The sequence below is a fragment of the Barbus barbus genome (genome assembly GCF_936440315.1).
Source record: "Barbus barbus genome assembly, chromosome: 4".
NCBI lineage: Eukaryota > Metazoa > Chordata > Actinopteri > Cypriniformes > Cyprinidae > Barbus > Barbus barbus.
The window spans coordinates 4,782,601-4,805,244 of record NC_136732.1 but is presented as its reverse complement, the minus strand read 5'-3'; the positions used below and the strand labels follow the sequence as shown (position 1 = coordinate 4,805,244).

The following is a 22,644-nucleotide window of genomic DNA, read 5'->3' as shown; positions in this document are numbered from 1 at the left end:
TTACATTTACTATCACATGAGTATAAACACACTGAATTCATCAAAGCTGTTGGTTTTGAAGTGTTTTCATTTATGAATTATTGTTAATAATATATCCAGAGCCAATCATACAGCAGTAAATCTTATTCTATTTAAAATCAGTGTAGTATTTCCACAAGAAGTAAATTCACTGACAAATCGGCAGCAGATTTCTCTGATTTACAGGATCATTTCTGAAAGTTTTTATCTTTCTACTGTACATTTGGTGATTTTTACTGATGAATCGTCATAAAGATCATGTGCTGAAGCCTCAAAACCTCCTTCAACATCACTTCTGATACAGAAGACTTTAGTTTCAGATCCTCGCTGCCTTTCTTCCTGTTCACAAACACTTTAACACTTCTGCAGTGATTTGATTTACAATTTCTAGGTATTTGTAGGTAACTTATTTAATTCAAAGTATTTAAAGTCAAAATATCTGTTGTTTGATAGTTTTGTCATCCATTTATGCCTCCATCTGATACGGTCAGTTACACGACTCTTTAAACCCTCAGCAAGCCACAAAATAATATGCAGTACTTTCCAAAAACATTGATTTAGTCTTACTTTGTTAGAGAGTTTTAAGATTTTTTTTGTTATGAGGAAAACTGATGCTTAGACTGATATAATTTAGATGGTATAATTCAATTTTGCCCCCCCCCCCCCCGCCTCTCCAAAACAAATCTGTCATCATGTATGTTGAAACCTGTATGTTTCTTGCTTTCTTTCACTTGTCTGTAGAACATAAAAATATTTTTTGAAGAATGTTGGCAACCGATCAAAGACAGACATTTCTCAAAATATGATTGTTACGGCCGGAGTGTTGTTTTTTTGCATGTGTCCAGTAGATGATGCTGCTCTGCGGTTTGGTCTTTTCCAGAGCGGGAGTCAGGTACAGGTGTGGAGTGTTACCTGTGATTGGTGTTTGATTCAGAAAGAAGGAGAAGTTCTGGACTTTGATGCCGTTTATCTTCCCTCTCCAGTCCTAGATTGTTATATTTTGTTGTTTTTTCCTTATTTATACTTCATTCTTGTACTATTTTTTATTAAATGTTTGTTAAATTTAGTCTTATGTGTGGCCTCCCCTTTCTACAATGTTACTTCACCCAGAGCCAGGTAGTTGTAACAATCATCATAGATGTTTGAAACGACATGACGAGACAATTTACATTTTTAGGTGAACTGTCCCTTTAAATATACATACAATGGGAACATTTCTGTCTTCATATATTAGCCGGAGCAGCATGGTTTCCTTTCAAACTATTTTGAAGATTGCTTATTCAGTTTTATGTTTCATGTCTGCTGCTCCTTTCATGATGATCTCAAACTATGATATACAGGATTTCTCATCTTTTGCCGACTGAATTCTGAGGGACACTCGACAATCAATCTTCATCTGCTCTGTAAGGTGGAACAGAAGAGAGAGAGAAATCAGTGTTCAGAACAAATTACAAATTAGTTACTATTTCAATTACAGTTTCTTTTTTCAGTTAAAAACTCTTACATTTACATGAATCTTGCATAGATATTTCTAAAACAATATTTGTTTTAAATACATTTCAACATGAATTCCATTCATATGTTTGTCTTTTTGTGTTTGTGTGACTGAATCACTGTGTCGAATCTATGTCGAATTTCTGTGTCGAATCACTATCAAGAGAAACACATGCTAATGAGTGTAAGCCATATATAATAAACCACAAGGAACAAATACAAATCAGATTTTATAGATGATAGATAGAAATAGTCAGATAGATAGATAGATAGATAGATAGATAGATAGATAGATAGAAATAGTCAGATAGATAGATAGATAGAAATAGTCAGATAGATAGATAGATAGATAGATAGATAGAGAGAAATAGTCCGATAGATAGATAGAAATAGTCCGATAGATACATAGATAGATAGATAGATAGATAGATAGATATAAATAGTCAGATAGATAGAAATAGTCAGAGATAGATAGACAGAAATAGTCAGATAGATAGAAATAGATAGATAGAATAGTTAGATAGAAATAGTCAGAGATAAATAGATAGATAGAAATAGTCCGATAGATAGATAGATAGAAATAGTCAGAGATAAATAGAAATAGTCAGAGATAGATAGATATAAATAGTCAGAGATAAATAGAAATAGTCAGAGATAAATAGAAATAGTCAGATAGATAGATAGATAGATAGATAGATAGATAGATAGATAGATAGATAGAAATAGTCAGAGATAGATAGAAATAGTCAGATAGATAGATAGATAGATAGAAATAGTCCGATAGATAGATAGATAGATAGATAGAAATAGTCAGAGATAGATAGACAGAAATAGTCAGATAGATAGAAATAGATAGATAGAATAGTTAGATAGATAGAAATAGTCAGAGATAAATAGATAGATAGAAATAGTCAGACAGATAGATAGATAGATAGATAGATAGATAGATAGATAGAAATAGACAGAGATAGATAGATAGATAGATAGATAGATAGAAATAGTCAGATAGATAGATAGATAGATAGATAGATAGATAGATAGATAGATTGAAATAGTCAGATAGATAGATAGGTAGATATATAGATAGATAGATAGATAGATAGATAGATAGATAGATAGATAGATAGAAATAGTCAGAGATAGAAAGAAATAGTCAGACAGATAGATAGATAGAAAGATAGAAATAGTCAGATAGATAGATAGAAAGATAGAAATAGTCAGAGATAGATAGATAGATAGATAGAAATAGTCAGATAGATAGATAGATAGATAGATAGATAGATAGATAGATAGAAATAGTCAGATAGATAGATAGATAGAAATAGTCCGATAGATAGATAGAAATAGGCCGATAGATAGATAGATAGATAGATAGATAGATAGAAATAGTCAGATAGATAGAAATAGTCAGAGATAGATAGACAGAAATAGTCAGATAGATAGAATAGTTAGATAGAAATAGTCAGAGATAAATAGATAGATAGATAGAAATAGTCAGAGATAAATAGAAATAGTCAGAGATAGATAGATATAAATAGTCAGAGATAAATAGAAATAGTCAGAGATAAATAGAAATAGTCAGATAGATAGATAGATAGATAGATAGATAGATAGATAGAAATAGTCAGAGATAGATAGAAATAGTCCGATAGATAGATAGATAGAAATAGTCAGAGATAGATAGACAGAAATAGTCAGATAGATAGAAATAGATAGATAGAATAGTTAGATAGATAGAAATAGTCAGAGATAAAAAGATAGCTAGAAATAGTCAGAGATAAATAGAAATAGTCAGATAGATAGATAGATAGATAGATAGATAGATAGATAGATAGATAGATAGATAGATAGAAATAGTCAGATAGGTAGATAGATAGATAGATAGATAGATAGATAGATAGATAGATAGATAGATAGAAAGATAGAAATAGTCAGATAGATAGATAGATAGATAGAAAGATAGAAATAGTCAGACAGATAGATAGATAGAAAGATAGAAATAGTCAGAGATAGATAGATAGATAGATAGATAGATAGATAGAAATAGTCAGAGATAGATAGATAGAAATAGTCCGATAGATAGATAGATAGAAATAGTCAGAGATAAATAGAAATAGTCAGAGATAGATAGATATAAATAGTCAGAGATAAATAGAAATAGTCAGAGATAAATAGAAATAGTCAGATAGATAGATAGATAGATAGATAGATAGATAGATAGATAGATAGATATATAGAAATAGTCAGAGATAGATAGAAATAGTCCGATAGATAGATAGATAGAAATAGTCAGAGATAGATAGACAGAAATAGTCAGATAGATAGAAATAGATAGATAGAATAGTTAGATAGAAATAGTCAGAGATAAAAAGATAGCTAGAAATAGTCAGAGATAAATAGAAATAGTCAGATAGATAGATAGATAGATAGATAGATAGATAGATAGATAGAAATAGTCAGATAGGTAGATAGATAGATAGATAGATAGATAGATAGATAGATAGAAATAGTCAGATAGATAGATAGATAGAAAGATAGAAATAGTCAGACAGATAGATAGATAGAAAGATAGAAATAGTCAGACAGATAGATAGATAGATAGATAGATAGATAGATAGAAATAGTCAGAGATAGATAGATAGAAATAGTCCGATAGATAGATAGATAGAAATAGTCAGAGATAGATAGATATAAATAGTCAGAGATAAATAGAAATAGTCAGAGATAAATAGAAATAGTCAGATAGATAGATAGATAGATAGATAGATAGATAGATAGATAGAAATAGTCAGAGATAGATAGAAATAGTCCGATAGATAGATAGATAGAAATAGTCAGAGATAGATAGACAGAAATAGTCAGATAGATAGAAATAGATAGATAGAATAGTTAGATAGAAATAGTCAGAGATAAAAAGATAGCTAGAAATAGTCAGAGATAAATAGAAATAGTCAGATAGATAGATAGATAGATAGATAGATAGATAGATAGAAATAGTCAGATAGGTAGATAGAGAGATAGATAGATAGATAGATAGATAGATAGATAGATAGATAGATAGAAATATAGAAATAGTCAGATAGATAGATAGATAGAAAGATAGAAATAGTCAGACAGATAGATAGATAGAAAGATAGAAATAGTCAGACAGATAGATAGATAGATAGATAGATAGATAGATAGAAATAGTCAGAGATAGATAGATAGAAATAGTCCGATAGATAGATAGATAGAAATAGTCAGAGATAAATAGAAATAGTCAGAGATAGATAGATATAAATAGTCAGAGATAAATAGAAATAGTCAGAGATAAATAGAAATAGTCAGATAGATAGATAGATAGATAGATAGATATATAGAAATAGTCAGAGATAGATAGAAATAGTCCGATAGATAGATAGATAGAAATAGTCAGAGATAGATAGACAGAAATAGTCAGATAGATAGAAATAGATAGATAGAATAGTTAGATAGAAATAGTCAGAGATAAAAAGATAGCTAGAAATAGTCAGAGATAAATAGAAATAGTCAGATAGATAGATAGATAGATAGATAGATAGATAGATAGATAGAAATAGTCAGATAGGTAGATAGATAGATAGATAGATAGATAGATAGATAGATAGATAGAAATAGTCAGATAGATAGATAGATAGAAAGATAGAAATAGTCAGACAGATAGATAGATAGAAAGATAGAAATAGTCAGACAGATAGATAGATAGATAGATAGATAGATAGAAATAGTCAGAGATAGATAGATAGAAATAGTCCGATAGATAGATAGAAATAGGCCGATAGATAGATAGATAGATAGATAGATAGATAGATAGATAGAAATAGTCAGATAGATAGAAATAGTCAGAGATAGATAGACAGAAATAGTCAGATAGATAGAATAGTTAGATAGAAATAGTCAGAGATAAATAGATAGATAGAAATAGTCCGATAGATAGATAGATAGAAATAGTCAGAGATAAATAGAAATAGTCAGAGATAGATAGATATAAATAGTCAGAGATAAATAGAAATAGTCAGAGATAAATAGAAATAGTCAGATAGATAGATAGATAGATAGATAGATAGATAGATAGATAGATAGATAGATAGAAATAGTCAGAGATAGATAGAAATAGTCCGATAGATAGATAGATAGAAATAGTCAGAGATAGATAGACAGAAATAGTCAGATAGATAGAAATAGATAGATAGAATAGTTAGATAGATAGAAATAGTCAGAGATAAAAAGATAGCTAGAAATAGTCAGAGATAAATAGAAATAGTCAGATAGATAGATAGATAGATAGATAGATAGATAGATAGATAGATAGATAGAAATAGTCAGATAGGTAGATAGATAGATAGATAGATAGATAGATAGATAGATAGATAGATAGATAGATAGAAAGATAGAAATAGTCAGATAGATAGATAGATAGATAGATAGAAAGATAGAAATAGTCAGACAGATAGATAGATAGAAAGATAGAAATAGTCAGAGATAGATAGATAGATAGATAGATAGATAGATAGAAATAGTCAGAGATAGATAGATAGAAATAGTCCGATAGATAGATAGATAGAAATAGTCAGAGATAAATAGAAATAGTCAGAGATAGATAGATATAAATAGTCAGAGATAAATAGAAATAGTCAGAGATAAATAGAAATAGTCAGATAGATAGATAGATAGATAGATAGATAGATAGATAGATAGATAGATAGAAATAGTCCGATAGATAGATAGATAGAAATAGTCAGAGATAGATAGACAGAAATAGTCAGATAGATAGAAATAGATAGATAGAATAGTTAGATAGAAATAGTCAGAGATAAAAAGATAGCTAGAAATAGTCAGAGATAAATAGAAATAGTCAGATAGATAGATAGATAGATAGATAGATAGATAGATAGAAATAGTCAGATAGGTAGATAGATAGATAGATAGATAGATAGATAGATAGATAGATAGATAGATAGATAGAAATAGTCAGATAGGTAGATAGAGAGATAGATAGATAGATAGATAGATAGATAGATAGAAATATAGAAATAGTCAGATAGATAGATAGATAGAAAGATAGAAATAGTCAGACAGATAGATAGATAGAAAGATAGAAATAGTCAGACAGATAGATAGATAGATAGATAGATAGATAGATAGATAGATAGATAGATAGATAGAAATAGTCAGAGATAGATAGATAGAAATAGTCCGATAGATAGATAGATAGAAATAGTCAGAGATAAATAGAAATAGTCAGAGATAGATAGATAGAAATAGTCAGAGATAAATAGAAATAGTCAGAGATAAATAGAAATAGTCAGATAGATAGATAGATAGATAGATAGAAATAGTCAGAGATAGATAGATATAAATAGTCAGAGATAAATAGAAATAGTCAGAGATAAATAGAAATAGTCAGATAGATAGATAGATAGATAGATAGATAGATAGAAATAGTCAGAGATAGATAGAAATAGTCCGATAGATAGATAGATAGAAATAGTCAGAGATAGATAGACAGAAATAGTCAGATAGATAGAAATAGATAGATAGAATAGTTAGATAGAAATAGTCAGAGATAAAAAGATAGCTAGAAATAGTCAGAGATAAATAGAAATAGTCAGATAGATAGATAGATAGATAGATAGATAGATAGATAGATAGATAGATAGATAGATAGATAGATAGAAATAGTCAGATAGGTAGATAGATAGATAGATAGATAGATAGATAGATAGATAGATAGATAGATAGATAGATAGAAATATAGAAATAGTCAGATAGATAGATAGATAGAAAGATAGAAATAGTCAGACAGATAGATAGATAGAAAGATAGAAATAGTCAGACAGATAGATAGATAGATAGATAGATAGATAGATAGAAATAGTCAGAGATAGATAGATAGAAATAGTCCGATAGATAGATAGATAGAAATAGTCAGAGATAAATAGAAATAGTCAGAGATAGATAGATAGAAATAGTCAGAGATAAATAGAAATAGTCAGAGATAAATAGAAATAGTCAGATAGATAGATAGATAGATAGATAGATAGATAGATAGATAGATAGATAGATAGAAATAGTCAGATAGATAGATAGATAGAAAGATAGAAATAGTCAGACAGATAGATAGATAGAAAGATAGAAATAGTCAGACAGATAGATAGATAGATAGATAGATAGATAGATAGATAGATAGATAGATAGAAATAGTCAGAGATAGATAGATAGAAATAGTCCGATAGATAGATAGATAGAAATAGTCAGAGATAGATAGATATAAATAGTCAGAGATAAATAGAAATAGTCAGAGATAAATAGAAATAGTCAGATAGATAGATAGATAGATAGATAGATAGATAGAAATAGTCAGAGATAGATAGAAATAGTCCGATAGATAGATAGATAGAAATAGTCAGAGATAGATAGACAGAAATAGTCAGATAGATAGAAATAGATAGATAGAATAGTTAGATAGAAATAGTCAGAGATAAAAAGATAGCTAGAAATAGTCAGAGATAAATAGAAATAGTCAGATAGATAGATAGATAGATAGATAGATAGATAGATAGAAATAGTCAGATAGGTAGATAGAGAGATAGATAGATAGATAGATAGATAGATAGATAGAAATATAGAAATAGTCAGATAGATAGATAGATAGAAAGATAGAAATAGTCAGACAGATAGATAGATAGAAAGATAGAAATAGTCAGACAGATAGATAGATAGATAGATAGATAGATAGATAGATAGATAGAAATAGTCAGAGATAGATAGATAGAAATAGTCCGATAGATAGATAGATAGAAATAGTCAGAGATAAATAGAAATAGTCAGAGATAGATAGATATAAATAGTCAGAGATAAATAGAAATAGTCAGAGATAAATAGAAATAGTCAGATAGATAGATAGATAGATAGATAGATAGATAGATAGATATATAGAAATAGTCAGAGATAGATAGAAATAGTCCGATAGATAGATAGATAGAAATAGTCAGAGATAGATAGACAGAAATAGTCAGATAGATAGAAATAGATAGATAGAATAGTTAGATAGAAATAGTCAGAGATAAAAAGATAGCTAGAAATAGTCAGAGATAAATAGAAATAGTCAGATAGATAGATAGATAGATAGATAGATAGATAGATAGATAGATAGATAGATAGATAGAAATAGTCAGATAGGTAGATAGATAGATAGATAGATAGATAGATAGATAGATAGAAATAGTCAGATAGATAGATAGATAGAAAGATAGAAATAGTCAGACAGATAGATAGATAGAAAGATAGAAAGTCAGACAGATAGATAGATAGATAGATAGAAATAGTCAGAGATAGATAGATAGAAATAGTCCGATAGATAGATAGAAATAGGCCGATAGATAGATAGATAGATAGATAGATAGATAGATAGAAATAGTCAGATAGATAGAAATAGTCAGAGATAGATAGACAGAAATAGTCAGATAGATAGAATAGTTAGATAGAAATAGTCAGAGATAAATAGATAGATAGAAATAGTCCGATAGATAGATAGATAGAAATAGTCAGAGATAAATAGAAATAGTCAGAGATAGATAGATATAAATAGTCAGAGATAAATAGAAATAGTCAGAGATAAATAGAAATAGTCAGACAGATAGATAGATAGATAGATAGATAGATAGATAGATAGAAATAGACAGAGATAGATAGATAGATAGATAGATAGATAGATAGAAATAGTCAGATAGATAGATAGATAGATAGATAGATAGATAGATAGATTGAAATAGTCAGATAGATAGATAGGTAGATATATAGATAGATAGATAGATAGATAGATAGATAGATAGATAGATAGATAGAAATAGTCAGAGATAGAAAGAAATAGTCAGACAGATAGATAGATAGAAAGATAGAAATAGTCAGATAGATAGATAGAAAGATAGAAATAGTCAGAGATAGATAGATAGATAGATAGAAATAGTCAGATAGATAGATAGATAGATAGATAGATAGATAGATAGATAGATAGAAATAGTCAGATAGATAGATAGATAGAAATAGTCCGATAGATAGATAGAAATAGGCCGATAGATAGATAGATAGATAGATAGATAGATAGATAGATAGATAGAAATAGTCAGATAGATAGAAATAGTCAGAGATAGATAGACAGAAATAGTCAGATAGATAGAATAGTTAGATAGAAATAGTCAGAGATAAATAGATAGATAGAAATAGTCCGATAGATAGATAGATAGAAATAGTCAGAGATAAATAGAAATAGTCAGAGATAGATAGATATAAATAGTCAGAGATAAATAGAAATAGTCAGAGATAAATAGAAATAGTCAGATAGATAGATAGATAGATAGATAGATAGATAGATAGATAGAAATAGTCAGAGATAGATAGAAATAGTCCGATAGATAGATAGATAGAAATAGTCAGAGATAGATAGACAGAAATAGTCAGATAGATAGAAATAGATAGATAGAATAGTTAGATAGATAGAAATAGTCAGAGATAAAAAGATAGCTAGAAATAGTCAGAGATAAATAGAAATAGTCAGATAGATAGATAGATAGATAGATAGATAGATAGATAGATAGATAGAAATAGTCAGATAGGTAGATAGATAGATAGATAGATAGATAGATAGATAGATAGATAGAAAGATAGAAATAGTCAGATAGATAGATAGATAGATAGAAAGATAGAAATAGTCAGACAGATAGATAGATAGAAAGATAGAAATAGTCAGAGATAGATAGATAGATAGATAGATAGATAGATAGATAGATAGATAGATAGATAGAAATAGTCAGAGATAGATAGATAGAAATAGTCCGATAGATAGATAGATAGAAATAGTCAGAGATAAATAGAAATAGTCAGAGATAGATAGATATAAATAGTCAGAGATAAATAGAAATAGTCAGAGATAAATAGAAATAGTCAGATAGATAGATAGATAGATAGATAGATAGATAGATAGATAGATATATAGAAATAGTCAGAGATAGATAGAAATAGTCCGATAGATAGATAGATAGAAATAGTCAGAGATAGATAGACAGAAATAGTCAGATAGATAGAAATAGATAGATAGAATAGTTAGATAGAAATAGTCAGAGATAAAAAGATAGCTAGAAATAGTCAGAGATAAATAGAAATAGTCAGATAGATAGATAGATAGATAGATAGATAGATAGATAGATAGATAGATAGATAGATAGATAGAAATAGTCAGATAGGTAGATAGATAGATAGATAGATAGATAGATAGATAGATAGATAGATAGAAATAGTCAGATAGATAGATAGATAGAAAGATAGAAATAGTCAGACAGATAGATAGATAGAAAGATAGAAATAGTCAGACAGATAGATAGATAGATAGATAGATAGATAGATAGAAATAGTCAGAGATAGATAGATAGAAATAGTCCGATAGATAGATAGATAGAAATAGTCAGAGATAGATAGATATAAATAGTCAGAGATAAATAGAAATAGTCAGAGATAAATAGAAATAGTCAGATAGATAGATAGATAGATAGATAGATAGAAATAGTCAGAGATAGATAGAAATAGTCCGATAGATAGATAGATAGAAATAGTCAGAGATAGATAGACAGAAATAGTCAGATAGATAGAAATAGATAGATAGAATAGTTAGATAGAAATAGTCAGAGATAAAAAGATAGCTAGAAATAGTCAGAGATAAATAGAAATAGTCAGATAGATAGATAGATAGATAGATAGATAGATAGAAATAGTCAGATAGGTAGATAGAGAGATAGATAGATAGATAGATAGATAGATAGATAGATAGATAGAAATATAGAAATAGTCAGATAGATAGATAGATAGAAAGATAGAAATAGTCAGACAGATAGATAGATAGAAAGATAGAAATAGTCAGACAGATAGATAGATAGATAGATAGATAGATAGATAGAAATAGTCAGAGATAGATAGATAGAAATAGTCCGATAGATAGATAGATAGAAATAGTCAGAGATAAATAGAAATAGTCAGAGATAGATAGATATAAATAGTCAGAGATAAATAGAAATAGTCAGAGATAAATAGAAATAGTCAGATAGATAGATAGATAGATAGATAGATAGATATATAGAAATAGTCAGAGATAGATAGAAATAGTCCGATAGATAGATAGATAGAAATAGTCAGAGATAGATAGACAGAAATAGTCAGATAGATAGAAATAGATAGATAGAATAGTTAGATAGAAATAGTCAGAGATAAAAAGATAGCTAGAAATAGTCAGAGATAAATAGAAATAGTCAGATAGATAGATAGATAGATAGATAGATAGATAGATAGATAGAAATAGTCAGATAGGTAGATAGATAGATAGATAGATAGATAGATAGATAGATAGATAGAAATAGTCAGATAGATAGATAGATAGAAAGATAGAAATAGTCAGACAGATAGATAGATAGAAAGATAGAAATAGTCAGACAGATAGATAGATAGATAGATAGATAGATAGAAATAGTCAGAGATAGATAGATAGAAATAGTCCGATAGATAGATAGAAATAGGCCGATAGATAGATAGATAGATAGATAGATAGATAGATAGATAGATAGATAGATAGAAATAGTCAGATAGATAGAAATAGTCAGAGATAGATAGACAGAAATAGTCAGATAGATAGAATAGTTAGATAGAAATAGTCAGAGATAAATAGATAGATAGAAATAGTCCGATAGATAGATAGATAGAAATAGTCAGAGATAAATAGAAATAGTCAGAGATAGATAGATATAAATAGTCAGAGATAAATAGAAATAGTCAGAGATAAATAGAAATAGTCAGATAGATAGATAGATAGATAGATAGATAGATAGATAGATAGATAGATAGATAGATAGATAGAAATAGTCAGAGATAGATAGAAATAGTCCGATAGATAGATAGATAGAAATAGTCAGAGATAGATAGACAGAAATAGTCAGATAGATAGAAATAGATAGATAGAATAGTTAGATAGATAGAAATAGTCAGAGATAAAAAGATAGCTAGAAATAGTCAGAGATAAATAGAAATAGTCAGATAGATAGATAGATAGATAGATAGATAGATAGATAGATAGATAGATAGAAATAGTCAGATAGGTAGATAGATAGATAGATAGATAGATAGATAGATAGATAGATAGATAGATAGAAAGATAGAAATAGTCAGATAGATAGATAGATAGATAGATAGAAAGATAGAAATAGTCAGACAGATAGATAGATAGAAAGATAGAAATAGTCAGAGATAGATAGATAGATAGATAGATAGATAGATAGAAATAGTCAGAGATAGATAGATAGAAATAGTCCGATAGATAGATAGATAGAAATAGTCAGAGATAAATAGAAATAGTCAGAGATAGATAGATATAAATAGTCAGAGATAAATAGAAATAGTCAGAGATAAATAGAAATAGTCAGATAGATAGATAGATAGATAGATAGATAGATAGATAGATAGATAGATAGATATATAGAAATAGTCCGATAGATAGATAGATAGAAATAGTCAGAGATAGATAGACAGAAATAGTCAGATAGATAGAAATAGATAGATAGAATAGTTAGATAGAAATAGTCAGAGATAAAAAGATAGCTAGAAATAGTCAGAGATAAATAGAAATAGTCAGATAGATAGATAGATAGATAGATAGATAGATAGATAGATAGATAGATAGATAGAAATAGTCAGATAGGTAGATAGATAGATAGATAGATAGATAGATAGATAGATAGATAGAAATAGTCAGATAGGTAGATAGAGAGATAGATAGATAGATAGATAGATAGATAGATAGAAATATAGAAATAGTCAGATAGATAGATAGATAGAAAGATAGAAATAGTCAGACAGATAGATAGATAGAAAGATAGAAATAGTCAGACAGATAGATAGATAGATAGATAGATAGATAGATAGATAGATAGATAGAAATAGTCAGAGATAGATAGATAGAAATAGTCCGATAGATAGATAGATAGAAATAGTCAGAGATAAATAGAAATAGTCAGAGATAGATAGATAGAAATAGTCAGAGATAAATAGAAATAGTCAGAGATAAATAGAAATAGTCAGATAGATAGATAGATAGATAGATAGATAGAAATAGTCAGAGATAGATAGATATAAATAGTCAGAGATAAATAGAAATAGTCAGAGATAAATAGAAATAGTCAGATAGATAGATAGATAGATAGATAGATAGATAGAAATAGTCAGAGATAGATAGAAATAGTCCGATAGATAGATAGATAGAAATAGTCAGAGATAGATAGACAGAAATAGTCAGATAGATAGAAATAGATAGATAGAATAGTTAGATAGAAATAGTCAGAGATAAAAAGATAGCTAGAAATAGTCAGAGATAAATAGAAATAGTCAGATAGATAGATAGATAGATAGATAGATAGATAGATAGATAGATAGATAGATAGATAGATAGAAATAGTCAGATAGGTAGATAGATAGATAGATAGATAGATAGATAGATAGATAGATAGAAATATAGAAATAGTCAGATAGATAGATAGATAGAAAGATAGAAATAGTCAGACAGATAGATAGATAGAAAGATAGAAATAGTCAGACAGATAGATAGATAGATAGATAGATAGATAGATAGATAGATAGATAGAAATAGTCAGAGATAGATAGATAGAAATAGTCCGATAGATAGATAGATAGAAATAGTCAGAGATAAATAGAAATAGTCAGAGATAGATAGATAGAAATAGTCAGAGATAAATAGAAATAGTCAGAGATAAATAGAAATAGTCAGATAGATAGATAGATAGATAGATAGATAGATAGATAGATAGATAGATAGATAGAAATAGTCAGATAGATAGATAGATAGAAAGATAGAAATAGTCAGACAGATAGATAGATAGAAAGATAGAAATAGTCAGACAGATAGATAGATAGATAGATAGATAGATAGATAGATAGATAGATAGATAGAAATAGTCAGAGATAGATAGATAGAAATAGTCCGATAGATAGATAGATAGAAATAGTCAGAGATAGATAGATATAAATAGTCAGAGATAAATAGAAATAGTCAGAGATAAATAGAAATAGTCAGATAGATAGATAGATAGATAGATAGATAGATAGATAGATAGAAATAGTCAGAGATAGATAGAAATAGTCCGATAGATAGATAGATAGAAATAGTCAGAGATAGATAGACAGAAATAGTCAGATAGATAGAAATAGATAGATAGAATAGTTAGATAGAAATAGTCAGAGATAAAAAGATAGCTAGAAATAGTCAGAGATAAATAGAAATAGTCAGATAGATAGATAGATAGATAGATAGATAGATAGAAATAGTCAGATAGGTAGATAGAGAGATAGATAGATAGATAGATAGATAGATAGATAGATAGAAATATAGAAATAGTCAGATAGATAGATAGATAGAAAGATAGAAATAGTCAGACAGATAGATAGATAGAAAGATAGAAATAGTCAGACAGATAGATAGATAGATAGATAGATAGATAGATAGATAGAAATAGTCAGAGATAGATAGATAGAAATAGTCCGATAGATAGATAGATAGAAATAGTCAGAGATAAATAGAAATAGTCAGAGATAGATAGATATAAATAGTCAGAGATAAATAGAAATAGTCAGAGATAAATAGAAATAGTCAGATAGATAGATAGATAGATAGATAGATAGATAGATATATAGAAATAGTCAGAGATAGATAGAAATAGTCCGATAGATAGATAGATAGAAATAGTCAGAGATAGATAGACAGAAATAGTCAGATAGATAGAAATAGATAGATAGAATAGTTAGATAGAAATAGTCAGAGATAAAAAGATAGCTAGAAATAGTCAGAGATAAATAGAAATAGTCAGATAGATAGATAGATAGATAGATAGATAGATAGATAGATAGATAGATAGATAGAAATAGTCAGATAGGTAGATAGATAGATAGATAGATAGATAGATAGATAGATAGAAATAGTCAGATAGATAGATAGATAGAAAGATAGAAATAGTCAGACAGATAGATAGATAGAAAGATAGAAATAGTCAGACAGATAGATAGATAGATAGATAGATAGATAGAAATAGTCAGAGATAGATAGATAGAAATAGTCCGATAGATAGATAGAAATAGGCCGATAGATAGATAGATAGATAGATAGATAGATAGAAATAGTCAGATAGATAGAAATAGTCAGAGATAGATAGACAGAAATAGTCAGATAGATAGAATAGTTAGATAGAAATAGTCAGAGATAAATAGATAGATAGAAATAGTCCGATAGATAGATAGATAGAAATAGTCAGAGATAAATAGAAATAGTCAGAGATAGATAGATATAAATAGTCAGAGATAAATAGAAATAGTCAGAGATAAATAGAAATAGTCAGATAGATAGATAGATAGATAGATAGATAGATAGATAGATAGATAGATAGAAATAGTCAGAGATAGATAGAAATAGTCCGATAGATAGATAGATAGAAATAGTCAGAGATAGATAGACAGAAATAGTCAGATAGATAGAAATAGATAGATAGAATAGTTAGATAGATAGAAATAGTCAGAGATAAAAAGATAGCTAGAAATAGTCAGAGATAAATAGAAATAGTCAGATAGATAGATAGATAGATAGATAGATAGATAGATAGATAGATAGATAGAAATAGTCAGATAGGTAGATAGATAGATAGATAGATAGATAGATAGATAGATAGATAGATAGATAGATAGATAGAAAGATAGAAATAGTCAGATAGATAGATAGATAGATAGATAGAAAGATAGAAATAGTCAGACAGATAGATAGATAGAAAGATAGAAATAGTCAGAGATAGATAGATAGATAGATAGATAGATAGATAGATAGAAATAGTCAGAGATAGATAGATAGAAATAGTCCGATAGATAGATAGATAGAAATAGTCAGAGATAAATAGAAATAGTCAGAGATAGATAGATATAAATAGTCAGAGATAAATAGAAATAGTCAGAGATAAATAGAAATAGTCAGATAGATAGATAGATAGATAGATAGATAGATAGATAGATAGATATATAGAAATAGTCAGAGATAGATAGAAATAGTCCGATAGATAGATAGATAGAAATAGTCAGAGATAGATAGACAGAAATAGTCAGATAGATAGAAATAGATAGATAGAATAGTTAGATAGAAATAGTCAGAGATAAAAAGATAGCTAGAAATAGTCAGAGATAAATAGAAATAGTCAGATAGATAGATAGATAGATAGATAGATAGATAGATAGATAGATAGATAGAAATAGTCAGATAGGTAGATAGATAGATAGATAGATAGATAGATAGATAGATAGAAATAGTCAGATAGATAGATAGATAGAAAGATAGAAATAGTCAGACAGATAGATAGATAGAAAGATAGAAATAGTCAGACAGATAGATAGATAGATAGATAGATAGATAGAAATAGTCAGAGATAGATAGATAGAAATAGTCCGATAGATAGATAGAAATAGGCCGATAGATAGATAGATAGATAGATAGATAGATAGATAGAAATAGTCAGATAGATAGAAATAGTCAGAGATAGATAGACAGAAATAGTCAGATAGATAGAATAGTTAGATAGAAATAGTCAGAGATAAATAGATAGATAGAAATAGTCCGATAGATAGATAGATAGAAATAGTCAGAGATAAATAGAAATAGTCAGAGATAGATAGATATAAATAGTCAGAGATAAATAGAAATAGTCAGAGATAAATAGAAATAGTCAGATAGATAGATAGATAGATAGATAGATAGATAGATAGATAGATAGATAGAAATAGTCAGAGATAGATAGAAATAGTCCGATAGATAGATAGATAGAAATAGTCAGAGATAGATAGACAGAAATAGTCAGATAGATAGAAATAGATAGATAGAATAGTTAGATAGATAGAAATAGTCAGAGATAAAAAGATAGCTAGAAATAGTCAGAGATAAATAGAAATAGTCAGATAGATAGATAGATAGATAGATAGATAGATAGATAGATAGATAGAAATAGTCAGATAGGTAGATAGATAGATAGATAGATAGATAGATAGATAGATAGATAGATAGATAGATAGATAGAAAGATAGAAATAGTCAGATAGATAGATAGATAGATAGATAGAAAGATAGAAATAGTCAGACAGATAGATAGATAGAAAGATAGAAATAGTCAGAGATAGATAGATAGATAGATAGATAGATAGATAGATAGAAATAGTCAGAGATAGATAGATAGAAATAGTCCGATAGATAGATAGATAGAAATAGTCAGAGATAAATAGAAATAGTCAGAGATAGATAGATATAAATAGTCAGAGATAAATAGAAATAGTCAGAGATAAATAGAAATAGTCAGATAGATAGATAGATAGATAGATAGATAGATAGATAGATAGATAGATAGATATATAGAAATAGTCCGATAGATAGATAGATAGAAATAGTCAGAGATAGATAGACAGAAATAGTCAGATAGATAGAAATAGATAGATAGAATAGTTAGATAGAAATAGTCAGAGATAAAAAGATAGCTAGAAATAGTCAGAGATAAATAGAAATAGTCAGATAGATAGATAGATAGATAGATAGATAGATAGATAGATAGAAATAGTCAGATAGGTAGATAGATAGATAGATAGATAGATAGATAGATAGAAATAGTCAGATAGGTAGATAGAGAGATAGATAGATAGATAGATAGATAGATAGATAGAAATATAGAAATAGTCAGATAGATAGATAGATAGAAAGATAGAAATAGTCAGACAGATAGATAGATAGAAAGATAGAAATAGTCAGACAGATAGATAGATAGATAGATAGATAGATAGATAGATAGATAGATAGATAGAAATAGTCAGAGATAGATAGATAGAAATAGTCCGATAGATAGATAGATAGAAATAGTCAGAGATAAATAGAAATAGTCAGAGATAGATAGATAGAAATAGTCAGAGATAAATAGAAATAGTCAGAGATAAATAGAAATAGTCAGATAGATAGATAGATAGATAGATAGATAGATAGATAGATAGAAATAGTCAGAGATAGATAGATATAAATAGTCAGAGATAAATAGAAATAGTCAGAGATAAATAGAAATAGTCAGATAGATAGATAGATAGATAGATAGATAGATAGATAGAAATAGTCAGAGATAGATAGAAATAGTCCGATAGATAGATAGATAGAAATAGTCAGAGATAGATAGACAGAAATAGTCAGATAGATAGAAATAGATAGATAGAATAGTTAGATAGAAATAGTCAGAGATAAAAAGATAGCTAGAAATAGTCAGAGATAAATAGAAATAGTCAGATAGATAGATAGATAGATAGATAGATAGATAGATAGATAGATAGATAGAAATAGTCAGATAGGTAGATAGATAGATAGATAGATAGATAGATAGATAGATAGATAGATAGATAGATAGATAGAAATATAGAAATAGTCAGATAGATAGATAGATAGAAAGATAGAAATAGTCAGACAGATAGATAGATAGAAAGATAGAAATAGTCAGACAGATAGATAGATAGATAGATAGATAGATAGATAGATAGAAATAGTCAGAGATAGATAGATAGAAATAGTCCGATAGATAGATAGATAGAAATAGTCAGAGATAAATAGAAATAGTCAGAGATAGATAGATAGAAATAGTCAGAGATAAATAGAAATAGTCAGAGATAAATAGAAATAGTCAGATAGATAGATAGATAGATAGATAGATAGATAGATAGATAGATAGATAGATAGATAGAAATAGTCAGAGATAGATAGAAATAGTCCGATAGATAGATAGATAGAAATAGTCAGAGATAGATAGACAGAAATAGTCAGATAGATAGAAATAGATAGATAGAATAGTTAGATAGATAGAAATAGTCAGAGATAAAAAGATAGCTAGAAATAGTCAGAGATAAATAGAAATAGTCAGATAGATAGATAGATAGATAGATAGATAGATAGATAGATAGATAGATAGATAGATAGAAATAGTCAGATAGGTAGATAGATAGATAGATAGATAGATAGATAGAAATAGTCAGATAGATAGATAGATAGAAAGATAGAAATAGTCAGAGAGATAGATAGATAGAAAGATAGAAATAGTCAGAGATAGATAGATAGATAGATAGATAGATAGATAGATAGATAGATAGATAGATAGATAGATAGAAATAGTCAGAGATAGATAGATAGAAATAGTCAGAGATAGATAGAAATAGTCAGAGATAGATAGATAGAAATAGTCAGAGATAGATAGAAATAGTCAGAGATAGATAGATAGAAATAGTCAGAGAGATAGATAGATAGATAGAAATAGACAGAGATAGATAGATAGAAATAGTCAGATAGATACATAGATAGATAGATAGATAGATAGATAGATAGATAGATAGATAGATAGATAGATTGAAATAGTCAGATAGATAGATAGGTAGATATATATATATAGATAGATAGATAGATAGATAGATAGATAGAAATAGTCAGAGATAGATAGATAGAAATAGTCAGAGATAGATAGAAATAGTCAGATAGATAGATAGATAGATAGATAGATAGATAGATAGAAATAGTCCGATAGATAGATAGATAGAAATAGTCAGAGATAGATAGACAGAAATAGTCAGATAGATAGAAATAGATAGATAGAATAGTTAGATAGATAGAAATAGTCAGAGATAAATAGATAGCTAGAAATAGTCAGAGATAAATAGAAATAGTCAGATAGATAGATAGATAGATAGATAGATAGATAGATAGATAGATAGATAGATAGATAGATAGAAATAGTCAGATAGATAGATAGATAGAAATAGTCAGAGATAGATAGATAGAAATAGTCAGAGATAGAAAGAAATAGTCAGACAGATAGATAGATAGAAAGATAGAAATAGATAGATAGATAGATAGATAGATAGATAGATAGATAGATAGATAGATAGATAGAAATAGTCAGAGATAGAAAGAAATAGTCAGACAGATAGATAGAAATATAGAAATAGTCAGATAGATAGATAGATAGATAGATAGATAGATAGATAGAAATAGTCAGATAGATAGATAGATAGATAGATAGATAGATAGATAGATAGAAAGATAGAAATAGTCAGATAGATAGATAGATAGATAGATAGATAGATAGAAATAGTCAGAGATAGAAAGAAATAGTCAGACAGATAGATAGAAAGATAGAAATAGTCAGAGATAAATAGATAGCTAGAAATAGTCAGAGATAAATAGAAATAGTCAGATAGATAGATAGATAGATAGATAGATAGATAGATAGATAGATAGATAGAAATAGTCAGATAGATAGATAGATAGATAGAAATAGTCAGAGATAGATAGATAGAAATAGTCAGAGATAGAAAGAAATAGTCAGACAGATAGATAGATAGAAAGATAGAAATAGATAGATAGATAGATAGATAGATAGATAGATAGAAATAGTCAGAGATAGAAAGAAATAGTCAGACAGATAGATAGAAATATAGAAATAGTCAGATAGATAGATAGATAGATAGATAGATAGATAGATAGAAATAGTCAGATAGATAGATAGATAGATAGATAGATAGATAGATAGATAGATAGAAAGATAGAAATAGTCAGATAGATAGATAGATAGATAGATAGATAGATAGAAATAGTCAGAGATAGAAAGAAATAGTCAGACAGATAGATAGAAAGATAGAAATAGTCAGATAGATAGTAGGGATGCAACGATTATAGATTTTGCTGGTACGATTATTGTCTGATGAATAATCACGGTTTTACGATTATGACGATTATTATGCATTTATTCATTTCCTAACATTTAATAATGTATAAAATCACATGAACACTCTTTAGATGTTAAAGTGTTATTTATTACTGGCTTTTGAAACAGAAATAACACAGTAACCAACAATACAGCACAAAATAATAATAAACAAACAACAAACAAAAGTCCATCTCTCCCATTAGAATTAAAAAAGGTGACCGCTGCTCTGTAAACATCCATGACAGTATTTCTCTTTTGAAAATGGAAATAGATCACAAAAGTATTTAATGTTTTCAGTTTGTACATTCTTTACATTTCTTTTGTACCTGGGGTAGAGAATTTGGAAACATGGTGAAAAAAAAAATCTTGTTGGTTTTTACTTATGAATAATACTACAACAGGAATAGTAAATAAATTTAATGAAGTATTATTAATATACAACTAATATTAACTTTATCCCACAGGGGAAACTGTTACTAATGATGGAAATAAAGTTAAATATTATGTCATCCATACGTATTCATTTGAATAATTTTTATAATAATTCATATGATTTTACATGTAGCCTGAGAAAATCATGTCTATTGTTTTGGTTTGTGAGATCCGAGATTCATTCATGAGGACAAACGTCTTGAGAACGCTGCCCGTGACTTTTATTAATTAAATAAATGAAATAGCCTACTGGAGAGACACAGGCTGTTTCTCAATATGCGTTCTTCAGCGATCTTGCGTCCTTGTGTTCTTGTTCTACGTCATCATTAACCGCCGAAGTTCAGTTCCAATTCTCAAGAACGCAATGCATGAAAGTGCCCGGATATGTTCTTGAAATTGAGGATGCATCGAGTGCAGACTTGAGAGAATCGAGCCGTTACAAATCCCAGAAGACGTTGTGGGCGGCCGGTGTACGGAAGCCTGTAAGCTTTAAACTCGCTCTCGCAAATACTTGACGGCTCTTGAAGTTGAAAGTAAACATTTATCGTTTTGTTTTGGTTAATTTTAATAAAGTTATAAGACCCGGAGAAAGTCTGTATTTTTATTGGCATATTAAAATGAATCTTAACAATAAAACATATAACGCTGTAAAATAAAACACAATACAATTAAGTAATATATAGTAATATATATATAATAGTATGAAATGTTTTAATAAATTATGACATTTTGTAATATTGTTCATTGGCCGCTGCTTATGCTGAGACTATGCGGTCAGTTAAGCAGGAACGCAGTACATCTCAGTTCTCATAAGTGTGCGTTCTGTGTTC

General features: G+C 28.1%; 1 protein-coding gene and 1 long non-coding RNA gene across 3 annotated transcripts in view; one reads left to right on the top strand and one right to left on the bottom strand.

Moving 5' to 3' along the window:
* Nucleotides 1–1,426, top strand: part of LOC306867355 — a 1,261,287-nt gene extending 1,259,861 nt beyond the window's left edge. Inside the window, exons 3-4 of the long non-coding RNA XR_013784011.1 lie at nucleotides 274–447; nucleotides 840–1,426. This is a non-coding gene — a long non-coding RNA (uncharacterized lncRNA). The remainder of the gene's footprint in view (nucleotides 1–273; nucleotides 448–839) is intronic.
* LOC306866555 (NACHT, LRR and PYD domains-containing protein 3-like) overlaps nucleotides 1–22,644 on the bottom strand; it is a 241,628-nt gene that overhangs the window by 47 nt on the left and 218,937 nt on the right. The window contains exons 22-23 of one of the 2 annotated variants that reach the window (XR_013783946.1): nucleotides 673–988; nucleotides 112–212 (exon numbers count right to left, since the gene is read on the bottom strand). Coding sequence is in view for 1 of the 2 variants with exons in the window: in XM_079411817.1 (XP_079267943.1) it covers nucleotides 1,404–1,419 (16 nt within the window). In the remaining variant the exon portion in view is untranslated. Of the gene's footprint in view, nucleotides 1–111; nucleotides 213–672; nucleotides 1,420–22,644 lie in introns of those variants that run through there. The other variant, XM_079411817.1, reaches the window with a different exon arrangement.